General features: G+C 40.3%; 1 protein-coding gene across 1 annotated transcript; it reads right to left on the minus strand.

Annotated features, from left to right (window-relative positions):
* Positions 1–802: 802 nt before the first annotated feature.
* SLC17A8 (solute carrier family 17 member 8) lies at positions 803–23,562 on the minus strand. The gene is made up of 12 exons (XM_081024185.1): positions 22,888–23,562; positions 16,892–17,138; positions 15,823–15,941; positions 13,132–13,246; positions 10,759–10,846; positions 8,837–8,923; positions 8,221–8,357; positions 6,669–6,818; positions 5,663–5,795; positions 4,169–4,279; positions 3,948–4,075; positions 803–2,679 (listed from the first exon to the last, which is right to left on the minus strand). Exons 1-12 carry the CDS (start codon positions 22,986–22,988, stop codon positions 2,341–2,343), a joined length of 1,755 nt encoding a protein of 584 aa, XP_080880311.1. The 5' UTR covers positions 22,989–23,562; the 3' UTR covers positions 803–2,340.
* Between the last annotated feature and the right edge of the window lie 1,203 nt (positions 23,563–24,765).

Genomic DNA, 24,765 nt, shown 5'->3' on the forward strand with positions numbered 1-24,765 from the left:
CAAGTAGATAAATAGGTACTGCTCCAGCGGGAAGGTAAACGGCATTTCCGTGTGCTGCTCTGGTTCGTCAGAAGCGGCTTAGTCATGCTGGCCACATGACCCGGAAACTGTACGCCGGCTCCCTCGGCCAATAAAGCGAGATGAGCGCCGCAACCCCAGAGTCAGCCACGACTGGACCTAATGGTCAGGGGTCCCTTTACCTTTATATATGTAACAACATTTAAAGTTATAGGCAGATTTAATCACCCTTAATTTGACCATTGGGTAAAACCTCAGCGTCTAGGAGTTGCCGATCGCATGGTCAGCGGTTCGAATCCCCGCGGCGGGGTGCGCTCCCGTTGCTCGGTCCCAGCGCCTGCCAACCTAGCAGTTTGAAAGCACCCCCGGGTGCAAGTAGATAAATAGGGACCGCTTACTAACGGGAAGGTAAACGGCGTTTCCGTGTGCTGCGCTGGCTCGCCAGAGCAGCTTCGTCACGCTGGCCACGTGACCCGGAAGTGTCTGCGGACAGCACTGGCTCCCGGCCTCTAGTGTGAGATTAGCGCACAACCCTAGAGTCTGGCAAGACTGGCCCGTATAGGCAGGGGTACCTTTACCTTAAGAACCTTGAAGGAATTGTAGCAGCATTTCGATGGGATGGAAAGATTCCTCTTGCTTCCTGCTGTTACAAGTTTCTTGCAGATTAACTATTTCTGTTACAATGTCACAGCTGCGCAACGTGACAGAGTCAATAAGAATCACAATGTGACAAAATGGTTTCACTTGAATTTTACTGAGAGAGTAATAACATGAAAACAAATGAATCCATCATTTACTGAAATTCTTCAATCAGAAAACACTGAGAGCCTTGGAAAAGCCAGTAGCGATTTGAAAGTGATACAGCATGCTTTCCATGTGGCTGTCAGAGTTGGTGGGAAAACGTTTAGGCCTTTCAGTAATATCAAACATACTACTTGGTGTAAAAATATTATTGTAAGAACTTTAATAACCAGCAGATCCCCTTTTAAATAATACATGTTTGCTTCCTCAAAATACATTGCATAACATACATAGGACCCAGCCTAAAGCGAACATCATCTATGCAAACTACACTGAAATAAATAAGAGTTAAAGAGGACAACTGTTCTCTTGCACAAAAGAATTGCACAAAAGGATTTCAGTGGGTTCCCTGCCCCCACTCCAAGTTTCCATTAGCCTGGGCCTTTAGTTTACAAGCAAGTATATAACAGCAGATTTCAGAAGCAAAGAACAGCATTTGGCTCCCAAATTGTCTATTTCCCTTCCACCTCGTAGAGCCAATTGCTGGCCCTTCTGAACCTAAAGATAAGCTGGTCCCAGACTGTTAAGGACCACCTCTGCCGATATGAAGAATTGATATATATTCCTTCACCATCTGAAGTGGGGGGGGGGGGAATACACAGCAGGACCTTTTCAGTCATGGCACCTGCCTGGCCCATCATTGCTCTCCTCTGAATTACACTATGTAGTAAAACCATGACTTATTCCAGAGGGCTTTTGAATTGAACAGGGTTTTAGTATTGCTTGGAATGACTGTTATTGAAAAGATTGTTCTTGCTGTTGTATTGTTTCCTGTTTATTCTTTAGTTGTGTTTTAAACATTGTTTTATCTGATTTCATATTTCCAGCTCTCTTGGAGACATTTTTTTTATAGAAAAATGGGGTATGACCATTTTAATAAACAAGCAAACCTGTACATCCTTTGCTGAGGATCAATGACATAATACACATCAACATTTATAACACACATATACATTTTGGAGAGGCTAATAAATAAATAAATCCCAGTCTTGGGGATCCATATGTTATCTCTGCCAGCAATTAAAAATTGAGAAGTAAAATAGGCTCTCCAGTGGGTTTTCCAAAACGGTCTCTAATAAATTGCCTTCGTTGTCAATGATATAGTTTTTGGTTAAACATTTCATTTTTTCCTCTGCCATAATACATTCTCTGTTGCATACGGAAAGGGATGAGCAGAGCGGGGGGGGGGGGGAATCTGCTAAAGGACTGGGTAGTCATGGTGTTAAGAGCCAATAACATAATTATATTACTAAAGGGTGACATGGTACATCCAGAACTTTGTTGCCTTTAGTGAAAATTCATGTGATGTAAAGGACTGTGACCTTTACACAGAGATCTAAATCCATAAGTTTACCACAGGGACTTCTGGGAACCCAGTTTTGCTGTACTACAAGTTGAAAATGACAATATCTTACAGCTAGCCATTTGGCATGATTATCTACAAAAAGAACCCAACCAAATAAATATACTGCTTTGTTTCGTACAGCGATTGTAATGATCACACAAATCATACACTTAGATTTATGATGAATCTTGATAAGTCCCATTTTCATACTGACACGAAGTCTCTTCTTCTGCATCTTGCACCACTCCCTTTTGCTTTTGCAATGCTTTCCTTCGCCATTCGTCATCTTGAACAGTAGCACCATATGTTTTCTTCGGGCTAACGAAGGTTTCATTGCTCAGATCAGTCTCTTCAGCCAGTTCATCTTGGTCAATTATTCCACATTTCTCTTCATTCAAGCTTTCTGGGTCAGCCCATTCCTGCTTCTCACCAGAAGCAAAGATGGCATAAAATATCACTCCACTATAGTGAACTAGGGCAGCTATTAGGAAGACATTTTGCCATTCTTCGCGGGTCTGGAAGAATGATATAGGACAAGTTACTCACAACAGGTAGTAAGAATCCAAAATAAAGCCAGAAGTTAGAGAAATGAAGTGACTGTTATCCATTCTATTTTCTAACCTGAATTTTGAAAGAATGATTTTTTCTGATACTATGGATTACCAAAATACACAGCAGAACTTGCTTTATTTCACAGAAATATGGATTGCTATAATGGTAGAGAAGCATTTGGTGCAGGTCCAAGATTAGATTTGAGTGGGGCTTTCAGCACAGGACTCGTGAGAAGAGTGCTGGTATAGGCCTTTTTAGCATTGTGGCAGTTCTGTGGCCATGAGTGACTCACTCCTTCCCTGGACCAGAATTCCTGGTGTCCCTGGGACTGTTGGAATGTGAGCTGAGTGGTTGCTTGGACAGTTATCATGTGATATGCTCCAAAATTCAACCCCTGGTGTCCTTATTGGGAAATACAGTGGTACCTCTGGTTACGAACTTAACTTGTTCCGGAGGTCCGTTCTTAACCTGAAACCATTCTTAACCTGAGGTACTTTAGCTAATGGGGCCTCCCGCTGCCGCCGTGCCGCCACCATGCAATTTCTGTTCTCATCCTGAGGTAAAGTTCTTAACTTGAGATACTACTTCTGCATTAGCGGAGTCTGTAACCTGAAGTGTTTGTAACCCAAGGTGTTTGTAACCCGAGGTACCACTATATAACATGGCAACCACCTGGCCCTGCTCCTAGCGGTACCAGGCCCATGCAGGGTGAGAAATGGGAGGCTGTGGCATGACCTGGGACAGGGTTTATGTTGGCAGGAAAACCTAGTTGGGGCAAGGGGCAGCAGCGATGCTGGCACAGGCTCCCAGAGCATAGATGTCAGTCCTTTGCTGGGGTGTGTGGACCTGATCCCATGGAACTCAAGTCTTTCTTGACATGCCCTATTGTAACCTTTTACCACAGAGGCCTAACACAGGAAAGTTCATAGAATTTTCCATATTACTCTTGGGCTATTTTAACAGAGCACATGAGTAAAAATCAGAGAAAAGCATATTTCCTTTATTCAGCCTTTTTCAACAACCAGCACGTCAAGTATTCACTAATGCTAAATTACACCTACTGAAGTGAAGGCTCAGCCCTTAAACATGTCAATAACATTTTTCAAAATGACCGGGGAGGGTTTGGAGTAGGCAAGGGTATCGATCCTTGACTGCAATAGTGATATTGCAGTGATAATTGACTGCAATGCATTTGAACATATTTCCAGGGAAAACAATCTAAACATCTTACCTTGTGTTTAGTCATTGCACCAACGATGAGGGGGCACACCATTCCTGACAGTGTCCCCACTCCATTAGAGATGCCCATGAGGATGCTGGCATACCGGGGCGCAATATCTAAATGGTTGACATTAAATCCTGTAACACAGAAAATTAGTCAACAATGCAGGGCTACTCTCTTCAGTCATAGAGAAAATGCCTCGAGCAGACCAAAAATATTTTTCATTTTACCTGAAATAGCAAATCCACTGAAGCCTACTGCCAAAACCAAGAAAGAGATTGCAACACCTCTTGTGTGAGAGAAGCCAACTACCAAAAGTAAAGTAGCTTCCATTCCAAAACCTGCAGAAAATAACACAGAGGGGGAAAACAATTCACTGATAAATGCAGTATATTACATTCTGTTCCCATACGCATACTGAAGAAGAGTTATTTGTTCACTGTGATCCCTCTTCTCTGTTGCTAAACTCACAGTATACTATGTAAAAAGGTAAAGGGACCCCTGACCATTAGGTCCAGTCGTGGTCGACTCTGGGGTTGCAGCGCTCATCTCGCTTTATTGGCCGAGGGAGCCGGCGTACAGCTTCCGGGTCATGTGGCCAGCATGACTAAGCCACTTCTGGTGGACCAGAGCAGCGCACGGAAACGCTGTTTACCTTCCCGCTGTTTATCTACTTGAACTTTGACGTGCTTTCGAACTGCTAGGTTGGCAGGAGCTGGGACCAAACAATGGGAGCTCACCCCATCGTGGGGATTCGAACCGCCGACCTTCTGATCGGCAAGTCCTAGGCTCTGTGGTTTAACCCACAGCGCCACCCACGTCCCAGTATATTATGTAACTCAATGAAAAATCACACTTTTTATTTGTACCGTTAGCACTTATCTATGTATTTATCAGCTCTTTCCCCCTCTTCACAAAACTTCCCTTTTCCCATTCTTTTGACCATTGGGTAAAACCTCAGCGCCTAGGACTTGCCGATCGCATGGTCAGCGGTTCGAATTTTTACTTATTGTGATGTATGAAGCAAGCCTCTGGAAGAGTGACGTGATCCTGTTTCACTATTGCAACAGTCCAATCAATTACTAAAAGGTGTAGGTACCAAGACTAACATCTCACATATTCTGGGGCGCTGCATCAACCAGATCCAGGTATATAAATCAAAAACAGTACAGTGGTACCTTGGGTTACATACGCTTCAGGTTACATACGCTTCAGGTTACAGACTCCGCTAACCCAGAAACAGTGCTTCAGGTTAAGAACTTTGCTTCAGGATGAGAACAAAAATTGTGCTCCGGTGGTGCGGCAGCAGCAGGAGGCCCCATTAGCTAAAGTGGTGCTTCAGGTTAAGAACAGTTTCAGGTTAAGTACGGATCTCTGGAACGAATTAAGTACTTAACCCAAGGTACCACTGTAATGGTGTTGCTTTATGCAACCCAGTTATGCAGAAGGAAAGTTAATAGTGGTAAATTTGTTGGGCAAATGAGTCCCATTCTCCAATCCACTATCAGTAACCAAGAAAGCCGCTGAAAGGCTAGTGTTCTTTAACAGGAAATGCCCATCCATGTGGCACATGCAGTAATACCCAATTCATCTGTTCCAAGACACTGACACTGGCAAGTGCCAAAGCTGATCTACAATTACACACATTAAGCTGGACACCACACATTTCTACGTTAGGTAGTAACATATAATTCAAACATTCTATCTATAAAACGTAACCATACCTCCACAGTTCATTATTTTTCTTACTGCAGTTGTGCTTAAAATTCTTCTGCTGCGTAAAAGGTCAGCCAGCTGCCCTCCAATGGGCACAATAATGGTCATGACCATATGTGGAACAGCAGACAAAAGGCCAACCTGAAAGTAAATACACACAATTCTGTGGAAGTGTACTGTATGTATATGAATGCAATGGTGCCCATGTTTTGTCTGCTTTATCCAATCAAACCAGTGCAGTGAATGATCTGGGAGCACTTCATGCTAAAGCTGAGTTTGAATGGATGGATATAATCAGTACCTGGCTGGGACTCTACTGAGATACCCATATTACTAGATTATGAAACAATGATACAAATGGAGAAATCCCACATGGCTACTTCTAAGGATCCTCAACCTTACGGTTTTTTTTCTGGGAAATTGCAGTCAAACTAGCATGCATGAAGCGGTCAACCTAGCCCCATCTTCTCTGATGAGGGATGAACTGAAGCCTTCTCTTCCTGATCTTTCTCTCTCTGCGCCATGTAACTGAGCAAGAAAGATGTGCCTAAGCACTTAAAGCACATGCTTGAAGCTATATTTCTGTTTATTCTACTCAAGAGTATTCTGCCTGTGTTCTTCTTGCTGCTGCTTGGATAAATCCATAAATCTGACCTTTGAATCTGTAAGTAAAGCATTTTTAACTAACTTAGCAGTGTGTGGCCTTAGCAGTTCGTTGCAAGAAGGGTAGAAAGGGGCAACCACTGTATGCAACTAAATGGGATAAAAGGGTCTCACTACCAATATTCCTAACACTACACTGCTGCTTGACTTTCGTGTGTTTAAACTCTGCTACTGGTGGCTCACTACTGTTGGAGAGTGTGTTATGCCCCATGTTTTGAATCCAGGCACCCAGCAGATTCTTTTGTTATTTACCCCACACACGTGGGTCACAGGGATTCATATTTTCCTCTCTCACATTTTTATCATCAGAGTCCTAAAAAAAAACACCAGACTTTGGATTCATTCACATACCTTACTTATTGCAAATCCAAAGACCTCTTCAAAGTAAGCAGGCTGACTTATCAGCAGTAAGTAGAAAGTCCAGCTTCTGCAAAAGTTTGCCATGATGATTGCATAAACCGGCATTGAAGTGAAAAACTGTTTCCATGGCGTACTAAATCTCTAGAAGAGAGAATGTCCAATTTGAAGAATCATCTGCAGTGTGGCAGCAGTTACACCTGTTATATAACTATATTGATAAGAAAGTCCCCTCTAATATCAATTGTACCACACAATCCTAATGTGTGTTTACTCACTAAGAAAGTTCCACTGTGCATTGTGGCCCAGTAGTAGTTCACCTTGTGGAGCACAGCCACAACAATATTCTTCCAGTAGCAGCATCACTGCCACTTACTGGAGGGATGGGCAACGTGGGAGCTACACCAATGAACTGGCAGGAATGCAGTATTGGTTCCACTGATGCATCCAGGCAACACAACCTTGTTGCCACTACAGGGAGATGACTGCTGTGGTTCTGCCCTACTGGGTGAGCCAGTTCTGGTGGGGCTCATTTACTAGTATGTGTATTTAGGACTACATCTTTAACCTTATTGAAAAACATCTGAATTCAGCAATAGAATGCAAACACTATGCAGTGGTTTTCATAAGTAATGTAAAACTTACATACTCATGTAATACCTAATACCGAGATATTCAATTAAAAAAAAGTTTTCAGACCTTCATGTTATGAGAAAAGTGAGGAATAGTCAGCTACTGTATGCTAAAAGCTTTGAAACTAAAATAGGGGGAAAGTACTCCAGTCTATTACATTTACAGAACTTGTGTTATCCAAACCCGCTTTTGATGTGTTTGCATTGCCGGAGCCCAGAAACTGGAAGGCTGACAATAAGTGATGCCACACGTCTAAGCATTCTTAGAGTCCCTTTGTACACACACCAGAAAACAGCAAAATCATACATTATTGTAATTTTTTTTTTCATTTGTAGCACTATGGTTCTATAAGAAAACATACTGTAGCTTAAAAAATTGGAATTGCCCATTTTGGGGTGGGGGAACCACTAAAAGCTTCAAGGTTTTATTATCAGCTATATCAGCATAAAATATGACACAACATCCGTGATATAGGGACATTACAATGATATCAGTGACGACACATGGCCGTAAAAGTTTAGGAGCGGGGTGTTAATCTGACATTAGAACTTGCAACAATGACCAGGGAAATTGCATACAAAATTAGGAGGCAGGGTTGTAAAATGTTTGTACAGTAGTTTTGAAGAACGAACCATCTGCCAAGACTAAGCAGCTAAGAAATGACAAGGTGCACTACAGCCAGCATGGCGTAGTGTTTAGAGTGGGGGACTAGGATAGGGGTTCAGAGCCTCAACTCAGCCATAAAACTCACAGAGTGACTTTAGGCCAGTCAACCTAACCTACCTTACAGGATTGTTGAGAGGATAAAAATGGAGAGGAGGAGAACCAGGTACGCAACCTTGAGCTCCTTGGAGGAAAGGTGGGATGAAAATGTAACAAAAAATAAAATTAATACTACAGTATTTTAACTTACACTGGCACTGACAAGATTGGCTCCTCCTATACTTGTTTCTATGTAAGTTCTTTCCTCAGTGGTTATTGTTGGGTGAACAGCTGGACTCTCATAGGCCTGCAACAGCCAGAACATGTACCAGATAATCCCAAACATTCCTGCAGAGGAATTCAAGGAAACATGAAATGGTCAACACTACTTCAGGTTGAGCACAATATGTAAGAGTCAAGGCATCTAGCAATATTATTTCAATAATCTTCTTCTTCTTTTTTGGCGATCACTTGTAGCCGAGTAAGATTGTCTTCAATAACCACAGTTTTAACAATGAGTCCGTAAGTGACTGTGGAGGCCAATTCTGGACCCACACGTCCTTCCACAGTGGGGACACTGGTTTCCAGGCGGGAGTTGATCACGGTGTGGATTTGCCAAGCGTGCCTTCCTCTTATCACGTTTCTCCCTTGCGTCCTGAGTTTGAATGTCTTCAAAGTCCATGCAGCATAAAGCTAAACTAATAACCCCAGCCCTTTAAAAAAAGAAAAAGGAGCCAAAAAAAGTCTGGAGCACAGCTATATTAACATAGCTTAGAACTTTATTGTACAGTTTTAATTGCATTCATTTTTGCCACTAGACAACTTACCATATATATAAAAGACAGATGACCATCCTATGTACTGCACCAATACGCCAGCTAGTGGCATAGCAACCACAGCCCCCGCATAGGAGCCTGCAGATAAAAGGCATGTGTATATAGGTCAATAATTGTGTTCCAACACCTCCAACTAATTATCATTTATTAATTCAGGTAGCTCACAGCAGCAGGGTCTTCTGCTGAAAAACTGTACCATAGCCAGTTGACAAAAGGAGAGACTTACAATCGTCCTAAACAGTGCATGCCAGTGCATGTAATCACAGTGATGGCCAAACTTGGCCCTCCAGCTGTTTTGGGACTACAACTCCCATCATGCCTAGTTAACAGGACCAGTGGTCAGGGATGGTGGGAATTGTAGTCCCAAAAACAGCTGGAGGACCAAGTTTCGCCATGACTGACATAACAGAAATAAAAGATTCTCTCCCTTTAAGAAGGTTAGCAGCACTCAGCAGGTACAGCTCATTGCTGTAGCACTATGGGAAGAGAACTTACACTTGTGGAATGTCATCCTGAGAGGTCTTAAAGGGAAAGAAGCCCTTTGGGGAGATGTTTCTAAATGTACTGTATAATGTAAGAAGTCAGGAAAAAACAATTCTAAGGAGTATGATTTAATAGACTTTGTGATTATAAGATGCCAGTGATGAATGGTTTAAAAAAACACATGTTATTTCAATCATATTGAGAACTCATATAGACAAGCCATGAAATTCTAGTTTGGCCTTTACTAGTGTTGCTAATGAATTATTCCAAGGGATGAACAGACTCAGGTGTTCTTCTTTTCCTCAATTGACATTGCTTCATACTTTGTTAATGAAGAGTTAACCTACATATGAACCACTGTTGGGCATGTTGAGAACACCTCACTAGGAGCTGCCCTTGGAATAATTCATTACCGAACTCGTTTAACTTGTGATTATTCATGCTTGATGTGTGTAGTATAACCTAAAAGGTATTTTCCGACCACTTTTTTTCAAGCATTAACTAAATCAAACACAGCAAGTTGCCTAATGAAAGAAATAGATTTTAGCTTACTATATCTGCACACTCAGTCAAATATTCACACTGTATGCAAACAAACTGGAACTTAAAAGAGGGAAGCAGTTCAGACACTGAGGGGGAATGAATTATTCTAGCAGGATAATGCCAAAAGAGACAGAGAGAGGTATAAGTGAGAAGACCAGAGCTGAGAGACAGATTATTATCTATTAAATTTCTATACCACCCTTCATCTGAGGCTCACAGGGTGGTTTACAATGTAAGAGCACAAAAATACATAACAACATAAATACACAGCAACAAGCAAAGTAATAATAATACTGTTTAAAAGGCCATAGTTTGTTTAATTAGCCTGAGGTCTGGAAGAAGAGGATTTATTTATTTTGCCTAGCAGTTAAAGCTACGTAACAAAGTTGCCAGGTGACCCTCGCTGGGGAGAGCATTCCACAAATGGGGAGCCACTAGAAAAAGACAGAGCAGAAAAATAATGTCTGAAAATTAAGTATGTGGGTGAGCGGTAAACAGGCCAGCAAAAATCTGAATTAGCAAAGAAATGTGGAAAGGTAAAAAATTAGAGGAATTTAAATGGAGAGAGAAGAACTAAGATATACTTCTCTTTTTTTTCCAAAATTGAAAGGGGGAATGGGAACAATTCCCCTTGAATGAGATATGGCAGATGACTTTTACCCTTGACTCCATTTTGAAAGAAACTGATGACAGGTTATGCATTCTTGGGATATTAAGAGATCTCCTCCAGGGAACTAGATTATGCCCTTCAACCCCTGAAATGGAAACAGTCAGAAGCCCTCAAATGAGGGGTTACCTGAGACCCTATTATTTATAATTAATGTTATGTTTTCTTTAAAGTCACAGTACACACAAACTTTCTCTCAAAAATGTATATGAAAACTTACCACAGAAAGATGTGGTTGCTAGTCTACTTCTTTCAAGTGGAGGTGCCCATTTACTCCACATTCCATGACACGCTGGGTAGGTCACCCCCTGGCAAACGTATCAGATAAAACAGCATTCAATTTCAATTTAATTCCATCACTTGTATACACAGTATTTATCCTCTTCAACTAACTATTTTTTTCTCTCTTTTACAGCAGTACAGTTGTACCTTGGAAGTCGAATGGAATCCGTTCTGGAAGTCTGTTTGATTCCAAAATGTTCGAAAACCAAAGTGTGGCTTCTGATTGGCTGCAAGAAGTTCCTGCAGCGAATCGGAAGCCACGGAAGCCCTGTCGGACATTTGGCTTCCAAAAGAACGGTCACAAACCAGAACAATCACTTCCGGGTTTGTGGCGTTCAGGAGCCAAAACGTCTGAGTTCCAGGGCATTTGGGATCCAAGGTACGACTGTAATTCTATGCATACACAATAAAATAAGCCCGACTTCACACAAAAGGACTTGCATCTTAGTAAGCAGGGGACTCCACACTACAGTGAAGCAGAATCAAGAGGTTTGGCCAGGGCTGGATTACCATTAAGCAAAATAAGCACATGCTTAGGGCATCAAGGGAAAGGGGGCACCACATAAATTTTCCATTGGCAGATTTTTAACATTAACTATCACAAATTCCTCAGCTGAGTGTTCATTTTCTCATTTGAAGTATATTAATAATCCCAACAGGACAACTATGCAACAAGTCAGGCTGGATGCTTTATCTCAACTAAGTATAGAAGCAGATGCGTTACATAACATTACAATAGTACCTCGGGTTACATACGCTTCAGGTTACAGACTCCGCTAACCCAGAAATAGTGCTTCAGGTTAAGAACTTTGCTTCAGGATGAGAACAGAAATTGTGCTCTGGTGGCACGGCAGCAGCAGGAGGCCCCATTAGCTAAAGTGGTGCTTCAGGTTAAGAACAGTTTCAGGTTAAGAACAGACCTCCGGAACGAATTAAGTACTTAACTTGAGGTACCACTGTAGTTTTGAGAATCTGATTTGCTGTTAGAAAAGTAGGATAATTTTTTCAGGTATAAAGTGGAAGTATACAAAAATAAACATTTTCCATTTTACTGTAGGTTTTGTTTCATTTTGAAAAATAAAATGTTATTTTATGGTTTATTACTGTTTATATTTTGAATTAGAGATATATGGGGGGCACCAAAATCTTTTAAGTGTTTAGAACCTCTAAAGGTCTTAATCCAGCCCTGGGTTTGGTGGAGTGGGAACATTCTCAGTTTAACCACCTAAAATTTGAAGAAGTGCAGGTTTCACTGGATAGCTATGTTTGAGTACTGTTAAAGTTTTGTGCATAGTGTGGCACTGAACATCAAATATAGTTTGGTTCTCATATAACCATTTTCGCAAGGTAGGTGCCACCACAAAATCAATCTTCCCTCAGTATTCCAGCAGCTAACAGGACTTTGAAATAGTGTCCACTTGTGGTAATGTTGAATGTCTGCTATATAATGATTACACCACATTGGTGTCAAGTACTAATTCAACCCAATACACCCTTTGTAAGGAACAAGCTGCACTGTGCTCAACTGGGACTTACTTATAAGTAGACATGTAGAGGATTGCATAGTACAACCTACCATACAGAAACTTTAAAAACTATTGTGAACCATTCTAAATTAGTCAACCTTCAGTGTGACTTCATACAAATCTCTGATGTGACTGTATTTGGAACGCTGCATCCAGTTCTGTTTGCTATACCTGAAAAGGGTAACCAAAATGATGCAGTGACTGGGGCAATTCGCCTGTGAGAAAAGGTCACAAGATTGGGGACTTCTTAATTGGGGGAGGGAAGTGATCGGGGCATTATAAAGGTGTACAAAATGGTGCATGACATGTAAGCGTGTTTAGAGAAAGGTTTTTCTCCATCTCCTATACTACAAGTTGGGACATCTAATGAAGCTGAGCATTGGAAGATTCAGGAAAGACAAAAGAAAGTACTTTTGTCATACGCTTCACAGAGAGCATGGTTACACTATGAAATTTGCTGCCATAGGATAGCGATGGCCACCGATCTTTAAAGGGCTTCCAAGGGAGGGCTGGATAAATTCACTGATAAGCCTATCAATGGCTACTAGTCATTATGGCTGTGTGCCATCTTCAGTATTGCAGACACTATGCCTCTGAGTACCAGTTGCTGTGAAACATGTGGGGCAAGGGTTGTTGCCCTCACGCCCTGGTTGTAGGCTTCTCCTAGGCATTTGGTTAGCCACTGTGAGATTAAGATACTGAACGAGATGAACCTTTGGCCTGATCTATCTTGGCTCTTCATATGCCCTTAAGAAATATCTTAGACAAATATATTGGATACCTACCTCCACAAGACCTTGCAAAATTCTTACAAACAAAACACAACCATAATGTACTCTGGCAGCTGCAGGAATGAACATATTTAGCATGGAAGTTAGGAAAATAGCTGCTCCAAATACCCTGTAAAGAAAGAACAATGTTTTCCCCCTATTATCTTATAGAGAGATAATACTTCATATTGTACATATATAACAATCTAAACAGCTGTTAATGCTATAAAGTCTTAAGAGGTGCATAGCTAAACCATGTCATCCATCAGAAACTAAAAGAAGGGGGATTACAGTCAGCCTTTTGTGATTTCTCTGTGTCTGGGTGAAGACCCTGCCCATAAATTATCACTTGATTTATATCAACACAATTATATAATATGTGAATTATGTTCATAAGCTTTCTGGGGAAATTCTCCTCTTTTAGACCTGATGTTCAGAAACAGTGACCCTGGATGACTTTGCCAATTTTTTACATGGACACATCTGAGTTACTTGACTTGCATTTGAATAAGACTCATCTTGCATTGATCCACATTCTTATGGTGGGTAAAATTTTGTGATTAGTTCAACATATTAATCTGGCAAACTTCAGAATTAAATAATCTTGTTCTAAAACCTGAACATGTCAAGCTCTTCAGAAGACTTTGTAGATGGCTCTTCACTGTGTCTCAGCAATAAAGTACACGGGGGCTGGTTTGCATGCTCAATATTCAAGTTTAAATCCCAGGAAATCTCAAGGATGGGTTAGCAGGTGACAGGAAAGGCCTATGTCTAAAGTACTAGAGACCCCACTGTCAGCCAGTCAGTAGAAAATGCTGGGATAAATGGACAAAGAGTCTGACCTAAAATGGCAGCTTCCTGTTTTCTTAAAATGAGTGCAAAAACCATAATCTCACAAAAAATGAACTATCTGCGAATTCACAGGAAACTGGGCATGTGCTTTAGTGTTGTGAGGTGTCAGCAAGCCACACTGATGTTTTTTTCAAAAGCAATGTTGCATAAAATGCAGCTAGAATTCTTAAGGAATAAGATTACACCAACTCATCAACAAAAGATGTTTCAACATCTATGATCTTTTTAACTATTACTCACTGAATACGGAGTTTTCAGCAGGATTAATTTATTTCGTTATGGCTTGTGAAAGGGTGTAGAAGGCAAGTTATTTTCTGTACAAAATTATTACTGTTAAGTTTTGGAATATTAAATACGAAAAAGGCTATTATTGCAATTATTTTGGATTGGATTTTATTTGGCCATATCTTCCTTGTACATGCAGAAGAAAACACAATGAGTGACATTCAAGTTTTGTTCAGAGTAGACCCACTGAAATTGCACTTAACCATCTTCACACAGTTTACATATTAATTCCTACATAAAAATGCCTTCCATGTAGGAATCAAATAGTGTGGGGAATCACCCTAAAAAAGCAACTTTTAATTTGTTCATGAGGTGGCTTTCGACCATCCAGAAATGATGAGAAGTTGCCAGCATGAAATCTGTTCTTAAATTATGTATGATGTTGATCAACAAGACTCTGTTCTTGAAAGACAATATTCACGTGTGTCACATTCCTCGTCCTTTTATTACCAAATACCAGACAATTAAATGCCTTGCAGAATGTATACTAAACTATGATTTGAAATAGATTCTTAACCTTTTGCAATTGCCATAAGACAAAATAAGGTTTTTAACCTGAAGCCAAGTTGTTCTTAGAATATTATTTTTGAGTTGCAATACTTGGTGGCCTGATCTCCTGTTGCTGAGGCTTACCAGGGGTACGGCTAGAGGATAAGGTCAGCACAGTGCATAGGCATGGCTGGATTGGCTCTGCTGGTGTGTTTGAACCATGACAACCTCACTGCCACCTCACCCTCCCAATAAGCTGCAAAGACGCTGCCTATGACAGACATTGACACCCTTGCCAACTGCTACTGTTCAGTTGTGCTTTGTTCAATGAGTACATAGGATAGATTAGCTTTTGCCAACCAACTGCCTTCCTAGTGTTTTGGACTACAACTCCCATTATCACCAGCCAGTGCAGGTGGATGGGGATTGTAGTCCAAAACATCTGGAAGACAGCAGGTTGGCAAAGTGGCATAGGTGATTCAGTGCCAACTACATATCTTGGTCACAAGATATTCCAACAGCCAGTATCTAGCCTTACTGGGTTCAGGATTCATCCTGAGCAATGGCCAAAATTGAGTGCTGGACAGTGGGAATCTGATTAGATATATACAGTACAACTCTGCTCCACAAATGGCCATACATAAATACAGCCCCCAAGTCATTCTACCCCTCTGTGGATGAGTTTGTATCTTTTTATTTTGATAAGATTAACAGTAGGAAAATGTAGACCGTTTTATTTGTACAGATTACTGGGTATCTAGAATTATGTTCTCTAGTGAGATGAGCAATTGAAATGGCTTTCCTTTTATTAAGTTGACATCCAGGGCTTATTACACAAGGAGCAGAATACCTTCATCTTAGACACAATCATTAAAATTAAATAGTAACTAGTTTACTTCTGCCTTTTAATGTCACAGATAGTATCATCATCACATTCATTGTGTAAGTTCACAAAGCAGTTCCCAGTTGCTAAAACTACTGTGGAGTTCATGAAATATAACTTGGTTTTTAAAAATACAGCATTAGATAACATATAAAATTGTAGTAATTACTTTATTACATCATATTATCTTATCATACCTGTTAGCTGCTAGTTTATTTGCAATGAAGCCTCCTGGAATTTGTGTTACAATGTAACCCCAGAAAAATGAGCCATGAATAAGTCCTACTGTTTCTGGATCCCAGTTGAATTGTGCTTTCTACAAATAAGACATATACATATGAAATTTGCACACCAATGTTTAGAAGATACATTTTGTCACATGATTGCCTGCACTCACTTTGGAGTTGCAATATCATGCAGAGCGCTGAACCAAAATTTGTGGAATTTTGTCTTGCCAAAAGCTATGAAAATTACCTTGTCTGTGTCACTTTGCAACTGCCTTTTCATCAGTTAGTTGAGGTGCAGTTAAATTATCAAATATTATAAGGGCCACTATATAATTTTCCTTCTAAAGTTTTTTTCATTTAGAAAGATATCATTAAATGCACAATACAAGTCCCATTTAACAAGATTTGCTTTTGTTTATTTGAGGCATACCATGTGAAATACTTTACTGACCACAACCATAGATTGGAGACAGAAGAGAAAAGCAAAATCTTAGCTATTTTAAAAGTTTTAACAAGGGTGGATCATCTACCTGAACAGGCAAGCTGGTTTAAAATGGGTTGCTTGTTCCACAACTCTGCCACCTAGAATTGTGGGCCCTATAATTATCATATTTATATTACAGTCATATAGTTCTTTACTTGGAAGTAGGTCCCACTGTGTTCAGTGGCACTTACTTCTATGTAAGTGTGCCTAGGATAGCACCCTCACCTATTATTCAACTCTTTGGTACTGAATTAGAACAATTGGTAATTGGATATTTCCAGATATTGCATATTTGTTCCTATTTAGGACTAAAGTGTGGGTTTTCCAGGGGAAAGCCATGAGGCAAAGGCAAAACCTCTCCGACCCATGCTTTCTAGGTAGAAGACAAGCAGAAGCATGGACGAGCCCTTTACTATCTGAATACCCATACAAAAATGAAAGCACTTAGCTATCATCTTTCAAACATCTGATCTGGCATACGGACTTCTTACATAGTCTTCCCAGCTAAATGGGGATGTCATTTCTCTGTATCAAATAACATATGTCCCTACTCACCTCAATCTCTGGCTTTCCATTGACATAGATTGTGCTGTTGTTAACCATTTCAACTATGGCAACACCAAGATTGCATCGAATTCCAAAAGAAATGCAAAACCCCAAGCCACTCATGATGGCAATGATGTAACGTTTGGGAAGTCCACAGCAATAGCAGTCAAATAAAGGTTTTCTCACTGCCTGCACAGGCCTTCCTTCTTCATTCAGTTCAATGTTATCTTCTTCTTGGTTGGTTCCATCAATTTTTCTGAAGAAGTTAAAAAAAGTAAAAGTAAAAAGATGTTCTTAGGACAAGCTGTTGATGTGTAGTTGAAGTAATACGCTGATTAGCTGCTACAATTACATTCCCATGTTAGCTGTTCCCAATTAATTGTAACCGGAGCATGTGAAAGAAAGCAGCTGGGGTTTTTGCATAAGGCCTTGAAGATTTCAGAGAAATACTGGGGCAGCTGTCAGGTTTGTCTCAGGCCCATTCACACATCATGGTAACTATGGATGAAAAACATCCAACCCATAGGCCAAATTAGACTTTCCCATTTTGCTTGTGCAGCTGTTTTGGACAAGCCATTCCCACTTGCTCTACACCTGATATCATTTGTGACATCACATGAGAGACAGGTAAAGGCAGGGCTTGGACCAAAGGCTGTACTGATTCCAGCATTTCCCAAGTGGATGGCAATCAGCTGATGGTTGGGAACTTGGGAAGTGTGTGTAAGAAACTTTGCAAACCTACTTTGGAAATAAAAAATGGTCTGCTTTTTAAAAGAACGGGTCCGTCCGTCCCCGCTCCCAAAGGAGCTTTTATGCCTCAGAAAAAGCTAAGTCTGTATTAATTTATTTGAAACATTTCTTTCAAATAAAGAAACACGCATTCTTTCCTGCATTTCATTTAATAAATTCAAGACGGCTAACAGCAATGTGTGTGTGTGTGTGTGTGTGTGTGTGTATGCATAAAGGTAAAGGGTAAAGGGACCCCTGACCATTAGGTTCAGTCGCGGACGACTCTGGGGTTGTGGCGCTCATCTCGCTTTATTGGCCGAAGGAGCCGGCGTACAGCTTCCAGGTCATGTGGCCAGCATGACTAAGCCGCTTCTGGTGAACCAGAGCAGTGCACGGAAACACTGTTTACCTTCCCTATTTATCTACTTGCATTTTGTGCTTTCGAACTGCTAGGTTGGCAGGAGCAGGGACCAAGCAACAGGAGCTCACCCTGTTACGGGGATTCAAACTGCCGACCTTCTGATCAGCAAGCCCTAAGCTCTGTGGTTTAACCCACAGCGCCACCTGCATCCCCCCCCCTCTCTATATATATGCATAGGCAGCTATTAAAACAATGAGACACAATCCAGCAAGTTCTGTGTGTTTAGTTGTTTCTGTTATGAGGACCTGCAATCTAACCTTCAAATATGCTACAGCCACTCCCTTTTGGCCTGCTTTATTTCCAAAGGGATTTGATGACATCCATTGTGTTGGTGCATAAACAGATAGACTTCAATTTGTGCAGTAGTTCCTCTTTCTCTTCTTTCCCTTGCGGTTCCTCCTCTTCCTGCCCCACTGACAAACCTGTTCCAGAGGTGTCCTCCAGCCCTCCAAAGCAGCTTTCAAGTTGCACCAGAAGCCCAGCTGCATGAGCAGAAGTCCATTTTGTTTCTGCACCAGCCCAATTGAATATTACCCATGGTTTCAAGAGAACGTTGGGTCCACCATTCTGACAGCATTATGCAGGCTCATAGACTTCTGATGCACCTGGCATCAGAAATCAGATGAAAAAGTTTGCCTGGCATGGCAATAGCTGAACATCTGTCACAAACCACAGTGCTCTTGGCCATAGAGGGTTTCTCCTAATTAGGTTCAAATCAGTTTATCTGTTCAGATACATTCTTCTTCATCTTGACTGGAATAATTGCCTTCTCATAATTAATTCTGTAAGCAATAGCAGTTAGGTCAAGTGAGAAGAACTGACAGGGATGTTTAGATTGCCATCTGGGCTATCCTTGAGCTTTCTGGAACTCTCAAGTGATGTTTACCACCTCCTGTTTGCTCCTTTCCTGCAGTAATTCAGAACTTTTCTTATCTTGCTACACTGGTCTTGCATTTATTGAGCTAGACATGCCTTTGCCACCACAGCTGCAACTGAGAGGCATGTTTGGTGTGAGATGTCTCTGGGAAAAAGAACTGTGGACTTGCAGGGGCTATACCTTGTTGCCAAAGTGGTTTAACAATTCATGAAGCCCTTCTTCAAATAACCACTTACTCCTTTCCATGACCTCTTCCAGGAACAAGGTCACCAGTAGAAAATACTTTGTTCACATTCTTTCAGTCTTATAATATGACATAATATAAATATGACACAATGCAGAAGGTAAAAGGGATGTGAAGAGAAGCAGCATAACCTCCAAAGACAAGGCCAGATCTAATAACACCCCTATATGGCAAACCTGAACATTTAGAAGGAGTGCAGTCCAGAAGGGACTGAAGATGGCTTCATTGACTTTGGAGGCCCTAATGGCTTCTGAGGGGGCTGAAACCCCCTCCCAGATCAAATGAGCCACCCACCTACAATTTCCAGAGCAGCAAGTTGTGTTCTTATCAACAACTTTTTGAATGGCCACTGTAAATATCATAATTGTACTTGTGCATACTTTCTGCGTTATATTTCCCTCTTATCACACTGTATACAAACCACCCACCACGACCATGTGTATACATACCTTTTCAGGGCTGGCCCAAGATATTTTGTTCCTGAGGCAAAGGACAAGATGGTATCTAATCCATGTAAAATACCAACATTGCATTGTTTCTAGGCATAGCAGTTTGGGAAGCTCTATACAGAGCGTAACCCATGTTTTCTAATGTCATTAAATGAGACTTTTCAGGAGGTAACCTGAATGTGTTTTTCAGATTCAGGGACCAGTACTCAGTCTAGCTGAAAACATGGTGATTTCTTGTCCAGCAGTTAAAAATGTGTAAAACATGTACCCATCTGAGTTAACTCACAAAACCAAATTGTGGTGCTAAAGTTGTCTTGCTCTAGGAAAGGGACAAGACATCTTAATCACCTTCCAATACACAACATGATGCTTCTCTCTTGTCTACCAGGGGCTCATGAGGAGGGTCCTTTTTAATTTATGCCTCCCCCCCATGCATGATACTCAAATGGCAAGCGCTAAGCACCTATCTTCTCCAAAGATGCACTTCTCTCTCACTTTTTTACTGTCTTCTGATGGGTTTTCTCTACCATGGATGGGTTTGAGTATACTTTGCCTTCACTCTTGGTTGCCTGTGGAGACTCTGTTTGATCCCTCCCGGGGTAGCCACTATGCTGCCTTCCAGATGTTGCTGGATGCTCATCAGTACTAACCAGCATTGCTAATGATCAGATATAATGGAAAGTGCAGTCAAAAACATCTGGAGGGCACCATGTTGACTAATTCTGATTAGAGCTATAAGGATTTTAATGCAGTCATAAAATACAATACTTCTTTAAATAATTTCAAACTATTAAATGCACAATTGTCAACCAAAACAATCTGCCTCATTATTATTGAATTCAAATTAAACATTTTCTGCAGGGCCAGTCTTGCACTCCGTTGATCCTAGGTGACTAGAGCAGCACTTTATGGGACCAGTTTTGTTGCAGCATACGGGAGTGACTTTTCCTTTCTAGGTTGCTTTGATGCTTCTTGTTTTACTACACAGAAATTAGAGCATTAAAGAAAATATATGGGTTTGATGCAATATAGGGAGCAGTGCTTGAGGCAGAGACAATGAGAGGGCCTAAGCAGCAAGAATCTACTGGGACTTAAAAGTACATGGAATAGATGGGTTTACTGGTGCAAGGGTTATAGAAGAGAGACCCAAAAACAGGTTTTCTGGCTGACTGGAAATGGAGCAGAAGTTTGAAAACCATACAATGAGTTACTTTATACCTTCAAAGCAATAAATGAACCAGTGCAGAGCTGAGCACCATTTAAATATTTTTCAAGGGTATCAAAATAGCCAGAGTATGACCTACTCATTCTACCTACTGGAAATACCTTTGTCAATAATTCATAGATATATATTAATTTACTGTCAGCTCACTGTTGATGTCAGCTCACTTTTGACGTCAACATGTAATATGATAAAGCAGGAAACCTGTAGGTGTATGAAGGTATATTGGTAGGTGTATGAAGGAAACCTGTAGGTGTATGAAGGTATATTGACCAAATGTCCTTGGCCAATGAAAAAATATCTTCCTCATAACATATCTTCCTAACAATATTTATGAAGAAAAACTGGGAAAGCTTCAAAATAATCCTAGGAACTCTAGCATTTTTTACATTTAATAGCATATACTGTATTAATATCTTTAACTGCTTATGATGTCTTTATAGTTTAACAGGTCTTATTTTAAAAGACAAACACCTTAACCAGATCAAAGCATGATTTTGAATGATAAATGCTCCTTATTTCATCTTTCAATCTGAAATTTTCATCTACCTGTCCTAACATGTCACAGAAATATATTATCTGAGAAGAGGCATCTCTTAAAGGATTATTTGCTTAAAGCTTTGCATGTAATAAAATTCAAAAATGATATTGCAGTTTATTATATATCTACAGATGGTGGGTTGTTTGGCTCTTTTAAAATAGTTTACAAGAAAGTAAGATATGCGACAAGTTGGCTACCCAGGACGAAACAGAAAACTGCAAGTCCTATATCTGTACATTCAGAAAGTATGAGTAAGTCATTATATATGAGCAGCATGAACCAATGCATGTTTCCTCAGAAGTAGATCTGTTGTCTTTAGTGATGCTTCATCTCAGGTTTGCAACCTAGATAGCATTGCAAGCTACATAAATGATAATATAATAGTATATTATAATGTGTGTGTGTGTGTGTGTGTGTGTGTGTGTGTGTACACACACACACACACACACACACACACAAAGTGAGTCCTGTTAGTGGTTTTGTAAAATATTGGAAGCTGCCCAGAGACTTTATTGCTTGGGGATAGCATAGAAATGACATAAATAAATACATAAAGAGAATCTTTATTATTAACAAATAATTGTGCTGTTTTGCAAAAATGATATGTTCCCCATGACAATACAACAGTTCATTATTTGGCTGGTAAAATAAAAGTCTAACTGTCTGAATCTTTAAATTTTTTGGAAGATTAATGATAAACTTGTTAGTCTTTAAAGTGGCACAACACTCTGTTGTTTTTACTGTGACAAACTGAAACAGCCGCCCCTCAGGAAATTCATGTATTTGAAACAATGTGAATATTGTGAATTTCTGCACTTTCACCCCTATGGTTTTTCTCTTATAAACTTTTAAATGGCTGCCAATTTTTAACATATCCAAGCATATTATAAACAAACAGACAAAATCCAGTTCAGCTAAAAAGCTTGCATTTAAATTGATGCTGGTTACGATCCTAAGTACACCTGTACTGACAAAATCAAGTAAAGTTGGACTATCTAGCTGCATGCATCAGAAGATCAAAGAGTTTAATCAGATTCATGGTCACTTTTGCAATTTCAGTTTTACACAAGCAACAATTTTTGAATTGTGCTCTATGTTTCACCTCTATGTTTCTAAAACACGACATGGATATAAATTTAGATACATGGTATAGATATAAAATCGCATGAAATTTTCACATTTATTTTCAGTATATGTTTCTTTTATTTCAGTTCTTTTTATTGATATTTTATTTTCCTTTGGTTCTCTTTCTGGATATTATTTAGCATTAAATCAGCTTTGTCTAAGTTTTATCAACAATATTTAAAATGCTTAACACTAGGCCTATTTTGCAATTATTTCATATTTTAGCAGCTCATATTTTATAGTGGGGTCGTGTGTGTGTGTTTTATCCCATTACTTTGTTACTAAGGTACAGTTCTTTGTATATGCTGCTTATTCAATTATGCTTACAAATTTCCTTTCCAAATTTAAACCTAAACTTTATTTGCTTACATTTTTGAAGTTTACATTAAGTTTTTACCTTTGGAAGTGTCCCAGTGAATCACTCACAGTATTCTTCACCTCTTCTTTCCCAGGCTTTAAAAACCTCTCCCTTAATGAGTTAAACACTTCAAAAGGCATCTTGTCTTCCTTAAATAAATCCTTTAATGTAACATTTTGTTGGCTGTCATCGCCAGTTTCCCCCAGACTTTAGTAGCCTGCCTCAGTGCTTTCCTCTATTTTTTTTTTCCTGTTATCCCTGGTACGACGACTGGATGATCCACACAATGTTAATACTCCAAAATATCCGTCAGAGTGAAAATTTCAGCAGAGTCTTCTCAGAACTGCCAATAGCTCAAGCAGAATTGTAGTGGCTCTGTTTTTCATCTATTGTTGCTCCGTGGCTGATCATCATTAAAGAACAAAGGGCTACACCTGGAGGTTAGAAACGCTGGACCTGGTGCTTCAGCTGGTGCACCCGACTGAAACACACTATAACTTGCTCATCCTCTCTCCCAGCTTTCTTCCGCCGTCTCTCTCACACAGATCCTGTGCGAGGTGATGCTATAGTAACGAACACAATACCTGTCCCTCTGGCCACTCAAGCTTATTAATAGATCTCATCCACAGCAAACTTTATTAAACATTTATACATTCTCCCTGTCACAGGACATGGACTTGTAGCTCCATTTTACTCTCAAACCTCCTCTGCACCCCAACCCCCCAACAAACAGCTTTTGTTGGTCTCTTGGAAATGTAGTCATTTATGATTGACATCATTAGTAGCTCTATCTAAAAACACAGAAACAGAATTGCTTTAAAACGCTGCGTGAGTAGTCATTTGCATTAATCCAAACAAGAACACATGGGTCATTTATTTACTTATGTATCTGTTTATTATAATCATAAAAAATGGATCAGAAAGCGAGTTATAAAAACAGAGATCTGCTTCTTTTTCTGAACTGGCCACATTGTGTGTTTACCTCTGATCTTATTATACTTATTATTGGAGTTACTAGTCTTAACAAAAGTGCACCTTCTGTAGAAAATACAGGGGTGGGTCAAAAGTTGAAGCACTAGCTCAACCAACTGTGCTCTCTTAAGGTCAGATAAGGACCCATAGCTCTAGGTTCAATTAATTCAAGTTCTTAATATGCCAAACTCAACACTGGATTTAAGGCAGTGCTCCCCTGCACAGAGTGCTGAGCCAAGGGGGCACAAAACAACAACAGCAGCAAGAAGCCTATATTTATATGGAGATCTGGAAGGGCACCAAATTTTGTCTTTACTCATGGTGCCATACAGTGGTACCTCTGGTTACAAACTTAATTCATTCTGGAGGTCCTTTCTTAACCTTTAAACTGTTCTTAACCTGAGGTACCACTTTTTTAGCTAATGGGGCCTCCTGCTGCTGCTGTGCCACCAACACGGGATTTCTGTTCTCATCCTGAGGTAAAGTTCTTAACCTGCGGTACTACTTCCGGGTTAGCAGAGTCTGTAACCCAAAGCGTTTGTAACCCGAGGTCCCACGTATTACCAAAGTCCACCCCTAGTCCAAAATACTGCATTTTCTACAGCATGTCCTTTATACAACACACAGCATATACTGTATTATAAAGCATATACAGTGGTACCTTGGGTTACAGATGCTTCAGGTTACAGACGCTTCAGAAGACAGACTCCACTAACCCATAAATAATACCTCAGGTTAAGAACTTTACTTCAGGGTGAGAACAGAAATTGTGTGGTGGTGGCGCAGTGGCAGCAGGAGGCCCCATTAGCTAAAATGGTACCTCAGGTTAAGAATGGACCTCCGGAATGAATTAAGTTCTTAACCCGAGGTACCACTGTACAAGTAATTGGGGGTAGGAATCAAGAAATGGGGTCATAAGCAGGATAAACAAACTGACTGACAAGC

The sequence above is a fragment of the Podarcis pityusensis genome (assembly GCF_964106645.2).
Source record: "Podarcis pityusensis genome assembly, chromosome: 10".
NCBI lineage: Eukaryota > Metazoa > Chordata > Lepidosauria > Squamata > Lacertidae > Podarcis > Podarcis pityusensis.